General features: G+C 53.1%; 5 protein-coding genes across 5 annotated transcripts; 3 read left to right on the forward strand and 2 right to left on the reverse strand.

Annotated features, from left to right (window-relative positions):
* Positions 1-723: 723 nt before the first annotated feature.
* On the reverse strand, positions 724-3,305 carry Z519_07621 (uncharacterized protein; the record flags this gene model as incomplete). Its single annotated transcript, XM_016765353.1, has 2 exons — positions 724-2,837; positions 2,894-3,305. The coding sequence occupies 2 exons, from the start codon at positions 3,303-3,305 to the stop codon at positions 724-726; spliced, it is 2,526 nt and encodes an 841-aa protein (XP_016618322.1).
* Positions 3,306-5,079: 1,774 nt separating this feature from the next.
* On the reverse strand, positions 5,080-6,511 carry Z519_07622 (uncharacterized protein; the record flags this gene model as incomplete). The annotated part of the gene is made up of 3 exons (XM_016765354.1): positions 5,080-5,518; positions 5,580-6,187; positions 6,335-6,511. The coding sequence occupies 3 exons, from the start codon at positions 6,509-6,511 to the stop codon at positions 5,080-5,082; spliced, it is 1,224 nt and encodes a 407-aa protein (XP_016618323.1).
* Positions 6,512-6,935: 424 nt separating this feature from the next.
* Positions 6,936-8,864, forward strand: Z519_07623 (uncharacterized protein; the record flags this gene model as incomplete). The annotated part of the gene is made up of 5 exons (XM_016765355.1): positions 6,936-7,034; positions 7,087-7,161; positions 7,216-7,580; positions 7,683-8,085; positions 8,139-8,864. 5 exons carry the CDS (start codon positions 6,936-6,938, stop codon positions 8,862-8,864), a joined length of 1,668 nt encoding a protein of 555 aa, XP_016618324.1.
* Positions 8,865-9,814: 950 nt separating this feature from the next.
* On the forward strand, positions 9,815-10,228 carry Z519_07624 (uncharacterized protein; the record flags this gene model as incomplete). The annotated part of the gene is made up of 1 exon (XM_016765356.1): positions 9,815-10,228. The coding sequence occupies one exon, from the start codon at positions 9,815-9,817 to the stop codon at positions 10,226-10,228; it is 414 nt and encodes a 137-aa protein (XP_016618325.1).
* A 2,179-nt stretch (positions 10,229-12,407) lies between these two features.
* On the forward strand, positions 12,408-14,582 carry Z519_07625 (uncharacterized protein; the record flags this gene model as incomplete). Its single annotated transcript, XM_016765357.1, has 1 exon — positions 12,408-14,582. The coding sequence occupies one exon, from the start codon at positions 12,408-12,410 to the stop codon at positions 14,580-14,582; it is 2,175 nt and encodes a 724-aa protein (XP_016618326.1).
* Between the last annotated feature and the right edge of the window lie 17 nt (positions 14,583-14,599).

Genomic DNA, 14,599 nt, shown 5'->3' on the forward strand with positions numbered 1-14,599 from the left:
AGGCAAAGCTTCTGAAGCTTCAGTGACTTGGCGGTGATTACAGCGGATAATGACGGACACTGGAGAAAGTGGGCAGGTCGTGTGCGCCTGCAGCGGCCGTCCGTTCAAGGCACGAGCCTGTTTCTGTGTGATTTGAGCGTTTGTCCGGGCGATGGGTCGGCTGTTGGCGGAAGAGGCCGAGTCCGCAGGATTGTGCCAGGCGAGTTTCCTTATCGCTCTTGCCACTGGTCATGATTTCGATGTGACATTGCAGGGGAGTCGTTGACAGGGTTGACCAGGCCACCGCCGATCAACTGGCGTGGTTGAATCCTGTGAGCGCGAGGTGGGGTCAAGGAGGGCCAGAAGGACTGCTCTGCGGCGTTCACTGCTCTGCGGCGTTCCGCGGGGAGGGAGCAAAAGACCCCATGGGCCTACAAGTAGGTATATGTTGGCAAGGCCACTTGACAATGCGTCCTTCTTTGAACGAGAAGAGTGGTATGAAGGATGGAAGAAGAAACAGGGGAGATACGGAAGAAACTTGGTCCGCCACCAGCGAAGCTGCGGATCTGCAAGCCACTTCCGCACATCTTCGGCCTCTGCCAACATGACAGCAATCACCAATGTCTAGCCTCGCCCATATATTCTCCTTAAACGCATTCCATGCGTGACTAGGCTTGAATTTACCAAGACAAAGACACCGAGTCAGATCTTAATACATATGTCATTTCTAGTTCATTTCAAATCTCAGGCATCTCCTTGGATGGCCAAACCCAGGACCAGCTCGTCAGTGGCATCCAGTTCCTGTTCTGCATAACCGCATTGCTCTCGCTGCTCATCCACTTCTTCAATCGTCTCCAAGGGAAATTCTCCAGAGTTGGGAGTGTGGTTATCCGCATCAAAGCCCTGAAGCCACTGCATGTTCAAATCTAGGCCGTCTTCAACGGTTGAAAACAAATCAGTCCCTCCTTCTAAATCAACAAGAGTCTCAAAATCTGTGTGTGTGGGCTCCTCCCCTGCACCACCGATTCCTGGGTTGTGCTTGACATCGACTCCTGCCGATACAACTAGCGTTTCTTCCGTTGTCTGGGAATTCAGGCTCATCTCCGACTCGGGTGGTGTGTACGCAGCAATGAGATTTCGCTCTTCCGGCGCCAGCGTCGAGTTCATGAGCAGTAAACTTGCCGTCTGCATGGCTTCGGGCGGGGGAGTGAGCAACAACGGTCCGGGATGGAACTTCTTCTGCTCCATCCCAGACACGCTGGGCGAGTATGGCGCCTTCATCCCAGACGTGGCCGCGGCAGCAGCATAGACCTGAGCATTGGTCTTGCGAACAGCGGCGTCGAGGAACGAGAAAGCAAAATCCGCCGAGGCATACATTTCTCGCAGTCTCTGCAGGGCCTGCATGCAGAATTGAAATTTCCGAATGCTGGTTTGTCGCGTGTTCGAGTCGCTCGATTTGATATCTAGGAGATGAATGATGATGGCGGGAAGCAGGCATGTCACCCCGGTATTCGGGAGGTAGCGTATCAAATCATGCGCAAAGAGTTCCTTGTACATCTCGGTAATATCATTGGCAGCCTCGCGAACCTTCCTTCTCGACAATTCTCGAAGCTCCGGGGCAACAACAACATTGGGAGCCGATGGTAGGATTTGCGGGCGATGTAAAGCACTGATCGCTGTAAGGTAGATTCCAGTCAGCAGAGCTCGGTGCAAATTGATCACCTCTCCGTCGTTGGTGCTTGTCCGCTCCCGGGAATCCGGGGCAAAGTAGTGGAGCTCATGCGGGAGGTCTTTGTGCCACTGATCCAGTGCGCGATCACACCGAATCACATCGCACGGGTCGGCTGCTGACTTCTTGGGAACCAGCCTCATGGTTGTCTCTTGAGTGGCGCCAATCTTGTGGCCGAGCGTGGAGTACTGGACCGCGAGAACTTGGGTGATGCGGACGCAGAGATCGGCCAGACCGATACACATCTTGGCCAGAGTGACGCGCTTCGAAGTGTCTCTCACCGCCGGACAACCTCCAAGCACCCTACTGAGTTCGGCCGGAAGAGCCTCGGTTTCAAAATCGGATACCTCCAGCATTGGCACGTCAAAATCTCCGCTGTTTATGCGCATCGGACGCCGCATCCCAATGGCGATCAAGCGGTCTCGCATGTAGCAAGACCACCAGATGCGCTTCCAGAGACGGCGTTGTTGCAAGCTCATGAGTGAAGCATTTGAAGTGTCACAGTTTAGGCCAATAGTTCGGGCAACCGAGATGGCCACGCCCAGCCAATGCCAGACATCCTTTGGGTCGTCAGGATTCTCATACCAGTATGTCATCAGCAAGACTGCCTGCACGACCGTAACCCGATCAACTTCGTAGTCAAAATCATACAGTAGCTTGACTCGCTGGAAAAAGGACTTCCTGGCTGCTTTCCGGGTCATGTATCCTTGAGCAATGAGATATCGCATGTCTATGTACGCAGTTGCCGCAAACATAATGGCCTGGAAGAGTAAGAGGCTCACTGTGTTGGTGGGCTGGTTCTTTTCGACAGTAGTCAAGAAGTCGCGCAGGTCGATGATGGGGAGGAAAGGGTGAACGTATTGGACGTAGCACCGGAGCAACTCGTTACGGAAGCCTGTCTCCGGGATCAAAAACGCCCCCTTTTTCTGCAGATACTCCAGATCTTCCGTCATGATCCTAGGAGAGATTGGCTGCAAATACGGGGGGAGGACGATGTTCAACCGGCCGGAATGCTGGAGGAAATAGGACATGGCCGGGGAAAGGATGGGTGGAGAAATTTGGTTGCTGCCGATTGTTGACATTCGTCGAAAACGCTCCTCCTGGCTCAAGCGGTGACCTTGTGTCTGGTCTAGAGGCATGTCCGTTAGCATGAGCTTCCAGACCACAGCCACGAACAGGACTTACAGAGCATATGCGGCTTGTGATGGACCATCTCGTCCTCCAGGGCGTGCTGGGGATGGCTTGGTTCAGCGGTGGGCAATGTAGGGACAAAATTGTTTAGTTCATCAATGTCGTCAAAGATGGGAAACTGTGGAATTTCCTTCTCCTCTTCTATAGAATTGCAGGGCGAGTGATGGAACAGCTCTCCCTCAGCATAGGACTTTCTCCGTCGTTTTCCTTCGGTGACTACGCACTCGACCTCATCCAGTCGACAATTCGTGCATGGAATTCCACTCTCGACCACGTCACAACGCACTTTCCTGCCACGGCAACAGTGGCAGGCTTTGGAAGCCCTCCGCTTGACCGTCCTACCACCGGCGGGAAGCCCAGCCGCCGTTGACTTCCTCTTGGGCTGGGTATGGGTAGTTGTCGCCATGGTGAGTATGGACAGTCGAGGTGAGGTTTGCAGAAGAGAACACAGAGGTCTTGAGACCGGTTCAGTTGAGAAAGTCGTAAAGAACCCTTCAGCGATTCACGGGGCACAAAGAGAAGAGTTAAAGAGCGTGAGAAGATATCGAGGGGCAACGAATTCACGCGAGGGTCTTGGGAACTGATATGGGGAAAATGTCAACGGATCCGACATGACCCTAGGTCCACCAGCTGGGGTCCAATTATGGGGCAAACCAAACTGAGCAAGACCGAGTCAACTGAACCCTCAAAGCCATGTCCTCACCCAATACCCCGGACTACCCCGGTTCGACGGAAGTAGCTGAATGACGATCAGCGATTGGACATGCAAGCGATCTTGACCGGGGGCGGTTGAGACCTTGGGGTAACTGGTAGACTAATCGCCATACTAGCCCCTTGCCCCCCATCGCGCACACGAAGAGCGAAGAGCGAACGGTGGCTTTGACCAGCGGCGGTGGGAGGCTGCAGCTGGTGAGAAGATTTTCCGCATCTCCGTCTCATAGGCTAGGGGATCCAGACTGCTGAGCACAATCCTTCACTAGTCCACACGTGGAGCAGAGACAAGGAATTTCCCCACTCGCAAAGGAGGCCAGGCTGGACGAAATAGGTTGGAAGTGTCAATGTAGCGTGGGCGAGGGTGAAGCTAGGGAATGTTCCGTTTAATGACCAAGGTCCGCTCTTCATCCGTGCCGATTTATCCTGGCCGGGACCGTTTCAAGAGAGGTACATGGCTGGGCGGCTTTGTGCCGGTGGAATATGCATACTCGGCTATTCAAGCTGTTGTGCTCTCTTGGCTCTCGAGCTGCCATTGATCACGCTTACCGAGTCGGCCACATCGACAAGAAACTCGAGACAATCACGACGCCAGGGGGAGGCCTTAGACGAGCCTCAGAACCAGTCTGGTTGCCCAATAGAAAAATTTTCTCTGACGGGGGAATTGTGGAGAAACCGGAGTAGGCTTTGTGCCCCGGGGGGGTGGTTGTGGAAGAGCACGAGGACTGAGGAGAGAAGGAGGTAGAAGGCAAGGCCACAAGGGCGGTTCTCGAGAAGCGCTAGCGTGCTGCAGCAGTCCCGAGAGCTGTTCTCGAGACAGACGCTAGCTCTCTCGAAGGTTTGCAGGATGGAGCTGGGCTGACACGGTGGCCACTGAGACAGCGGCAAGGGAAACGAATTCCATGGGGCTTGCGAAGGGCTGGGGAGGGTCCAAGGTCAGGTGAGTGGGATGTTGTGACTCGGTGGCGGGGACGAGGAGATTGTTCAAGAGGGAGCGAGCGCCCACGAGGAGGGGAGCAGAGAGGTACAAGGTCCTTCGTAGAGAGGGGGAGGGAAGCAGGCCGCACGCGGATACATCGGGCAAGAGAAAAGAGTCAGGGGAGTCAGGAGAGACTGACTCGCGTCTGACTCGCTCTTGGTTACGTCGGCCATCATTCTCCGGCTGGAGCGGCTCCTGCTTGCTTGACTTTGACTCGCCCATTTCGAGTCAAACTCCACTTTCTGTTCACTTTCACTTCACCTTCACTTCACTTTCACTTTGAGTTCACCTCCAACTCACTTGCCCTATCTAGGACACGAGGATGGGTGTTATTATGCTGTATGGGCACATGCGATCATCTTTGATGTATGTGCCTACCGAGTAGTCGCACTGAATAGACTCCGACCCAATCACCCACGACCTCCCTCCATCTCTGTCAGCCTCTACCTTCCATGTAGTCACTTTCACGGAGTACCTATATACCAGGACGCTATCCACCCTTTTGAGATGCCTCCAAGCCGACAGCTTGGGTGACAAAATCAACCACAGATTGTTGAAAAGATCTATATGCGATGCCCAACTCCCTTGCTGCCGTTGCCCCATCGAGATCATACGACTCGTCGATCTCTTGCTTTGCGTTAGACTGACAGACCCTGGACTTGCCCCAATCAAACTCTCTGGCGACAATCTCGGCCGCCTTCTGGTAGGAGAATCGTTCTGGCGAGGCCACAGTGAAACGGCGGTTACCTACTTGTGGCCTCAACAGGGCTTCGACATGTGCCTGAGCAAGATCCCTGACATCAACCCAAAAAGGCACTCGAGCAACGGGCATTGGATCGGCGCCAGAAGCCACCTCCCACACTTTGGCCGCACTGTCGTTCAAGTCTTCGAGTCTGGCCACTGGGTGGACAAATGGCCCAAACACCATTCTGCCAGTCGCATGGTCAGTAAATTCTACATGCCGGCGGCGACAAGGAGGATAAGACTCACGGCGGACAGAGCGTTACAAGGTCAAAGGTAGGTTTCTCCTTTTCCATGAACTCCCAGGCCGCAAGCTCTGCAAACTTTTTGGAGCCCCGATAAGCAACCACGCCGGATGTTTTGTTGTCTGCCGCTTCTTCGTATGTCAGAGGATTCCAGTCTGCTGCAGTGTAGGTAAAATGTGGCGGTGCCTTTCTGTTGACATCAATGACGGATGCAAACGAAGATGTGATGACAACTCGTCGGATTTGCGGGGTGTTGGCCGCTGCTTTCAACACCGATTTCACTCCATTTATAGCAGGTAAGATGATATCTTTCTCGGTGTCTTGGACGCTATAGGTCAATGGACTGGCAACATGGACGATGCCATCGACACCCGCTACAGCTTCTTCCAAAGAAGTGGCTTCTGCAAAGTCGGCGATCAGGACACAGTCGAGCCTGGAGGCATAGTGTGGTCTTGCATCGCGCAGGGCATTCCCTTTCGCGAGATTCCGAACAGCAACACGTACTCTCAGCCCGCGTGCCAGAAGGTTGTCAACCACGTGGGCTCCAATAAACCCTGCCTTGGCACTTAGCAAGCCCCCAGAGTGGCTGTTACTGGCAGTTGAGTTGCTTGCCTGTCCCTCCAGTCACTAGCACGTTTGGGATTGGTGTCGCAGCCATGGCACAACTCCAACCTCACTTGCTAAAAGGAGCTGGGTTGGAAATCTCCAATAACGCACGAAAGTATATCCAGGGCTGTTTGTCAAGGATGGCATTCAAACAAAGACGTTGCCGTCATTTGCCGTATAGACATTAGTATTCTTACCCCAACATGCTTGCATATCCCGGTCTTTCCCCTCATCGGCGTTCACTTGCCGGCCACGCGTCTTGAGAGTTCCGGTGGAACAGAAGAGAAGCACGACTTCTTCACTCCGCATGCGGTTCCCTCCATTGCTCATACCAGAGGATATAGATGACACGAGGTTTGTGTAACTGGCGGAAAAAGAAAATCCATCAGAGCTGCCAAGTAGGTGCTAACCACCCTACCTCACCAGTCTCACGTGGCTATAAGGCATACATGGAGATAGCTCAGCTGTATACACGGCATAATAGATAGAAGAGATGGCAACTTTAAGAAAGGCCATGTAGTTGAACGGCATATGTAGGATGACAAAGATGAGGATTCGAGATTGCTGTCCTCAATGAACGCGCGGGGTAACTGATGTTCGTTGTCAGCCTCGTCGCCCCAAGCTTCAGCCTTGCAGTGACGCACTGTTTCCGCCGCATGGCTCAAAATACTACCGAATCCACGGTGAATCTCCGATCTTGTCACATGCGACAATTCAGCGACCGCCAGCCCTCTTGACATGTGCATCTCCTCTCATGGAGGCCGGACCGAGAGGAGGCTCCCCAGAGTCGTCAAAGCCGGCCAAGACAGACCTCAGTGCAGAAGAGTATAAAAAGGCGGCTGTCTTAATTCAGGTCCGGAACCGGCGATCCCTTGTCCCATCTGCCAACGATTGACCAGACCCAGAAAACTTACCGAGGACATCGCACGCGTCACCAGCTAAATGGATTCGGCTTAGATGCTTCGACACGGTGGTACGAGGTCGGGTGTGAGACAACATTTGTGCTGCGGTCTTCACTGAAACAATCATAACAGGCGGTGCGAGATGCCCAATTCAAAGAACATACATTACCCAGACCTCCTATCGCTCCCCATGATCACGCAAATGCGAATGAGACGACGACATCCCCTGCCAGGCTGAAATGGAGTCGCGCGACCGAGGTTGCTCGCCGGGCTGGCGCCGACGACCGTTCCCCTTCAATCTCCGACTTTTCCTCAGATGACGATGCTGAGGATGCTGAGGGCTCGTCCAGCGGCCCGACTCAAGAAGAGAGGGAAGAGGCACGAAGGAAAAGAGCCGAAGCCAACGCCGTGAGAAAGAAGGCCGGAAAGATGATGGATCTGCAATACTTTCTCGAGATGGTTGACCAAAAACACCGTTATGGGAGTAACCTACGCAAGTGAGTGCCCCTTGGGGCTCGAACAGATGGATCATCTCCGAAAGAAAGATTCGTTCGGAAGAGCCCAGCACCTTTCGACAGAAGCTCATGACGGTTGATCAGATACCACAATTATTGGAAAACACAAGATACCGATCAGAACTTCTTTTATTGGCTTGATCAAGGTGACGGGAAGAACGTGGACCTCCCAGAATGCAGTCGAACCCGCCTAGACAAAGAGCAAGTCCGATACTTGTCACGAGAAGAACGTCTGAACTATCTGGTCAAGGTCAACGAAAATGGCTTATTGATCTGGGCTAAGAATGGTGAGTTTGTCTGGACCAAGGATGAGCTTTTCAAGGACAGCGTCAACGGAATCGTCCCCATAGATAACTCGGCACCAAAATGGAAATACAACGTGCGACCGCAGGGCGAGAGTGACCCCGACACCAGTTCCTCGGATGAATCAGAAAATGAGGATGCAAACACGGTACGCGACGAAGGGGAGAGGTATGTCAATGAAGAAGTACGTGCTGCCGTCCACAATACTGCCCGGTGAAGGTCACTGATCAGAACCAGTTCCATAGAGCCAGAGAGCTGTCCAAGGTCAAGTATGTCAGCGCCGCAGTTCTGTTCAACCACATGATCAGAACAAGCCTAAAAAAAGGACACAAGTGGATATTTGTATGCGATACCTCGTTTCGACTGTACATTGGGTACAAACAATCAGGGGCATTTCAACACTCGTCGTTCTTGCACGGTGCACGCATCCTGGCAGCAGGGTTGATCAAAGTCAAGCATGGCCAATTAAGAAGGCTATCACCTCTAAGCGGACACTATCGGCCACCAGCAGCGAATTTTCGAGCCTTTGTGCGTAGCCTACGTGATGAAGGCGTCGACATGTCCCACGTGTCGATCTCTCGAAGCTATGCGGTATTGGTTGGTCTGGAGAGCTACACCAAAACACGCAAGCACATCAAGGCAGCCGGTGAAACCGTCACGCACGAGAAGGACAAGCTACTCAACCCGGAGAAGGTCAAAATGGAGGAAGAGGCGAAGCGGGACAAATCGCAAAGCGCCGAGAAGGAGAGGCTATACCTAGAACAGCAACGGGAGACTCAGGAACGAGAAGCACGCGAGCGCAAGGCCCAGCGCAGCTTGACTGGCACATTATCGAGTGCGTTTGGGAAACTCGGGTTTCGGAAAGACAGCACCGATGATGCTCCCGTGGGAGAGGAACAGGCGAGGCGGATCCTGAGGACGGGGCCAGAGGACGGCGTGCCTCCACCAGAAGGTCATCGCTGAAATACATACTAGGAAGTCCGCTTGCTTGCAGCTTGGAGGTGGGCATGGAAATACTAAGCTCTTTGAAGGCATTTGTGCCCTTGTCGCATGAAGTCATACCCCATCCTCTGTACTCTTACTCCGTACACGGTGGTGCGGTGGGAGGCAACTGGGCTCTGCTGTCATCGGCCGCACGTCGCCTCGCCGTCATGTTTGCAAGCGATGTATAATGATGTGAGTTACTTATTACTTTCCTCTTACCCGCTAGCCCCCCTTACGTTCCGTACAAAACACCACAAACCCAGCAAGCAGCCTGACCATTTTAACAAGTATTTATAGTTTTATTAAATCTAATGCCGTATCTGGTTAGTGTTAGTTAATATGGCGTCTTTCGCCCTTGAAATCAAACACCTTGCTGGGTTAGAGCTTTGCTGGTCACATCACAGTCGCAGCGTGCTCTGTCCTGGCATATGCCTTAGAGCGCGAGTCGGTTTCTTAGGCAGGTCTAAGTGGTAGCATAAATACCACAGATGATGCGTGCGTGGGTAGGTAGGCAGCATATATGCAGGATTTTCATTCGCGCATTGTCTGAAACATCAATCGCCGAACGAAAGATCCAGGTCATGTTCGATTCCACCACATTCACCTCCCTCGAGTCCTCTTGTGTATTCTTTCATCTTCGCAATCCAAAAATTGTGTTTCCCAAAGCGTTGCCGTTTGGACCGTCAACACCCTGGAATATGCCGACCGGACGCTCCTATTGCGGGACGATCAGGATCGGATATACCGGCGAGTGCGTGTGGGCCGTAAATTCTGAAGAGTATATCATCCATTTCCTCGGCCACGGCCACGAGAAGGACAGATTGGGTCTACCAGCCCAATAGGGACGGTGGGGCTTGGAACAAATACTGACTGTGACCATTTTGAAGGCCCTTTGTCACTGTGACAACCATCGTCACTACACCGGAAGCATGTACAGCAACGGCTTCGTCATGCCTGGTGCCAATTTCAAAGTAATCTCAGGTACCCCAAAAGAGATCTCGAAGACTACAGACTGTGCAAGGACACTCACCAATTGCTTTTACCCTGACCGTGGTGAGTGCCGGTCAACTCTTTTCACTTCATTATTCGCTGCTGCACAAACGAAAATACTGGGAATGTCGAAGTTCTGGTCGAATCGGGTGATGGGTACCACAATGTGGCGATACGGTGACGCTTTTGGAGGGATTGACGGGATGAGAGTGATTCAGGCAGGAATTGTGGACGACATCGATGCCATCAACAACCACCAATGTGAAAATGAATTCCTTGTTCCGAAACGTGCCACGTGGATCCCTGCCCTCGATGGTGTTCGTCAGGATGATGGAATGCCACCAGCATCCTAATGCTTGGACCAAGGCAGCTATCGGAGACAAATCGAAGGATCGATTCGTCTGAGCAACAGGCAACGTTGAGCATTCTTAGTCCATTTCCATGTGGCTAAGTCATGCTAGGTGTCGTTCATCTAAGAAGCCAAGTCGATACATGACATTAGCTCGATTGCCCAGCCAAGCAATGAACACCAGGCAGAAAATATTTCAGGCTGAATAACCTTAGTCTCCGATGTGGCGGCGGCAGGCCATCGTATTCAGAACAGATTTCGCGGTTTGAACCGCATGTTTTGTACGTGTTTTGGGAATTGAATTGATGTCTTGCTCCGAGGCCACGAGTTGAACCACGATACGCCGCGATCCGGGTTGTTTCCTCCATCTTTGAAACCTGGTTTGGATACAGTACGAAGAGAAAGCGATTCACCAGCGCGAAATGTGTCAAGAATCTCGTTAGAATCTGGGATTGTTTTGACAGCAAGGCCCTGTCTGAAGAGGACTCGGTGACATTAATCTCACCCTGCCACCGCACATTTCACCTTGATAAATTATATAAAAATGCATGAAGCCGGAGACGAGTTGGCGCTTCTATTCAGGTCGTCGATCCATGATGACACAGGTGTCGTTGTTAAATAATGCGGGTGCGCGACATAAGATCATCCATAAGGTCATGACAGGTTCGGACCTATCTGCCAACTGGGTATCAAGAACGATAGTAGATTGAAGAGCACGCTGCCCCTCAGGCTTGTAGTGGAAAATATCGACGTTGGCGTAGGTGGACCCTAAAATCTGTTTCCAAGGCCAATACCTTTCCCAGTTTCGTTAGAACCATAATTTCTGCCTGGATTATGAGAACATGTCAGTGGAAATATTACTGGGACCGAGTGTCTCTAGGACATCAAAAGCACCCCGGGAATTCATTACCCACTTAAGCCCACAGGAATAATCGAGGAGATGGGACGTGAACAGCAAATATCAGTAGAAGTGAGATCGAAGAGAATGAAAGCAAGTCTATCACAGCTTAAATTATGCCATCAGTGCCGTGGCATAGCATGCAGTCCAGATAATGGGTCAAAAAGCCGAGACCGCAGACAGGCTCCTCACTGCTCGATCATACAGTTGCGCGGTCCGAACACGACTTGTTTGTGTATCTGTGTCTTGTAAGAGACATTGTAGGACCCGCGCGATCGCACGTTCAATAGTGTCATCCAAGCATTAGCTATATCCAAATAGTTGGGCCACAGGATGGAGGAAGTGTTCTTGAGACAGTCGACAGATCTTAATCCATCACCGCGGATTTGGGTTCAGATCATAGTCGGCAATGTGGCGAAGCAGGTTTGCGGAAAGGCCAGGGTGAGTAAAGATAGAGAGTCCATGGTGAAGTCTGCGTCCACGCGGCGAGAAGGATAGCGTTCTTGGGTAGGGGACGTTGGTGAGAACCCCCTTTTGCGTTTGACGCAAAGGTATCGACGGTTGCGGATCTACCTGCTCTCCCTGTTCTCGGTCCTGTGAGAAAGTCAGGGATCTGCAAAGGATTAACTCCTGGATTCAATCCTCGCTCTGCGTTTTGCGGCGCACACTCGCTGGGAAACGTTTCGGACGGTGGGGCGATCTACATCGCTGAGCTCTAGACTATTTCGGTGTTGGTGAATGAATTCTAGGCGAATCTTGACTTTGAGAGGCATGTAGCTTAAGTTAGACAAGTTAGAACGGAGGTGGTATTGGAAATTGTTGTATCGTCGACTAGCTAGTCAGGATACTGCCAAGTCTTGTTGTCCTTCCATATTCGTCCTAGCTCAGTAACAACTCTTCTAGTCCTAATAAGGCTAGTTGAATATCCCTGAATCCGACGTATTCGCCGTGGCTTCGTCCTTCACCAATCACACTCATCCAAACCAGGCATCAACGATCTCACCTTGTCTCCTCGTTCCAAGGTATCTGCCTATCAATTGCTATTATTTCTCGAGAGCCAAACTTTGAGGTGGGTGCTGTGCGCTGCACCATGTAGCGCCTGGCGTTACGTTTTACCTTCACAAGACACAGGCACCGGCATTTTCGAATTCCCCCCTAGATTGAAAGACCTCCGCAGGGCAGAATATCTATATAATGTATCCATGACTTCAGCAAACCTCGGTGGTTGACATGCAGGTAGGTATCTCTCATCCCCTGTGTCTTCGGTGGCAACCTCCATCTAGCCATGGCCAAGATCATCATCATCGGTGCTGGCATCTCAGGGCTCAGCACCTATCTTTTCCTGCGTAAACATCTACTCCTCTCCAACCCAACTCTCTCATCCCAAGAAGAACGGTATGAGATCAAAATCTACGAAGCCTACGACATCCACCCATCCAGTTTCAGTGGCTCGCGGACGAATCCCACCACCGGTGACAGCGTGGACGGATCAACGACGGACCCGCTCCCCGCTGAGACCGAACCAATCTTCACCCCTCAAGCAATTGGGTCCGCCATTGGTATTTCGCGCAATGGATTGAATGTCCTGGCTCGCCTGGGCGAACCCGTGGATTATCAGGGGGACGTCCGGAGTGCGCGGTCGAGCTTGGTCGAGCAAATGGTCATTCACGGCCATCCCATTGAGCGATGGGAAATCAGCACAGCAAGAGGCTTCACACTTGTCGAGGTCGATCTCGCACGAGTTACTCAAAGGCCAGCCCCACACAAACATGGACAGTCAGAAGGTCCAATAACCGCGGCTCAAGATCTGTGTCGATACCATGCCATCATGATCGCGCGCCAATCGTGCTGGGAGATCCTCCGCGATCATGTCCTGAGAGACTCTCCCGACGTGGTCGTCCACAAAAAAGTCGTCGACGTGGTTATCGGCGATGAAAGGACGCGCAATGTCGTCAAGTTCGAAGATGGCTCCCAAGAAGAAGCCGACCTGGTCATTGGAGCGGATGGACTGAGAAGTGTTTTGAGGCGGGCGATGTTTCGCACGGGCGAGGGCGGGGGCGAGACGAATGCGGGTGCACAGAATCGCGAAGGGCGGTCTACTAGCAGCCAGACAAGAGAAGGAACCTCGAGCTGGCTGCGAACCGTCGTCTCATACTTCCGTATCCCGTTCTTCAAGTCCGGACGCTCCGCAGACGCAAAAGCCGCCCAGAGGGATTACATATCGCCACACTACGAAGGCCTCGTCGGCGTCGGCGGCTTTGTGCCTTCGTCCGTGCTAGAAGCTACAGGCCACAAGCCAGGCACCATGGCCGTCGTGTTCGGACCGAATGGATTCTTCGGGTACGGATATTTGACATCATCCACATCGCCGACCTCATTGTCCAACAATGACACAGCTACAAGAAAGAACGAGACCACTCCATTAATAAACCTGCCTCCGCCGCCCTCCGCACCGGGACCCCTGGCAGGATGGTGGTCGACGTTCTCCAGCCCGACACCGTTTCCGTACTCAACTTCGGCCTCCTCATCTCCATCTCCATCTCCGGCAGCAGGAGGGGTCTTAAACACAACCTCAGCCACAAACATGAGCACAGTCACGAGCACGAAGGCAACCCGCAAACCCACAGAGTTCAACAAACCGCTCGCCCTGGCCGCCCTGCTCGGCCGCCACGCGAAATGGCACAACCCGACGATCCAGGCGATCTTGTCCTTTGTAGAACAGGACACCGCCACCGCCGCAAAACAGCAGCAGCAACAACAGAAGAAGAAACACAGCCCCGCAGTCGTCACCGCCGACGACGACGACAATGGCAACCTCGTATTCAACGGAAAAGGAAAAGGAAAAGGTCTCGACGCAGCTTACCCGACCTGGACGACCCCGGAGCTGCCCTCATGGTCATCGCGCGGCCGCGCCGTGCTGGTCGGCGACGCCGCGCACGCGCTGCAGCCGTCGAGCGGGCAGGGCGCGTGCCAGGCGCTCGAGGACGCAGAGGCCCTGGCCCTGTTTCTAAGACATTACTTGTCGGCGTCGGCATCATCGTCGTCCTCGTCCTCGTCCTCGTCGGCGCCGGCGGTTGTAGCTGATGCCGGTGCTGGGACTGTGGAACATAGTAGCGCTGGCCCCCCTGCTCCCGCCGGGCCAGACGCAGACGCAGGCGCAGACATATGCAAGCGCGAAAACAAAGACCAAGACGCCGACACTCACGTCCACGCGTCGCTCCAGCGCGCCCTCGACGCCTTCGAAACCCTGCGCAAGCCCCGCGTCCACGCCATCTACACGCGCTCGCAGAAAATGTCCCGCATGAAAGGCGACATGGGCGTCCTCGCCGAGTGGGCCATGTACCTCGTCATCTACCTCATGACGTGGTTCCGCGATAGCTACAATGAGGAGTTGCTCGCGTACGATTTGCCACGGGAGGTGGAGAAAGCTTTGGAGCGCGAACGAAGTGATGCACGCTAGGAACAAGGACACGGAAC

Source organism: Cladophialophora bantiana, assembly GCF_000835475.1.
Source record: "Cladophialophora bantiana CBS 173.52 unplaced genomic scaffold supercont1.11, whole genome shotgun sequence".
Lineage (NCBI taxonomy): Eukaryota > Fungi > Ascomycota > Eurotiomycetes > Chaetothyriales > Herpotrichiellaceae > Cladophialophora > Cladophialophora bantiana.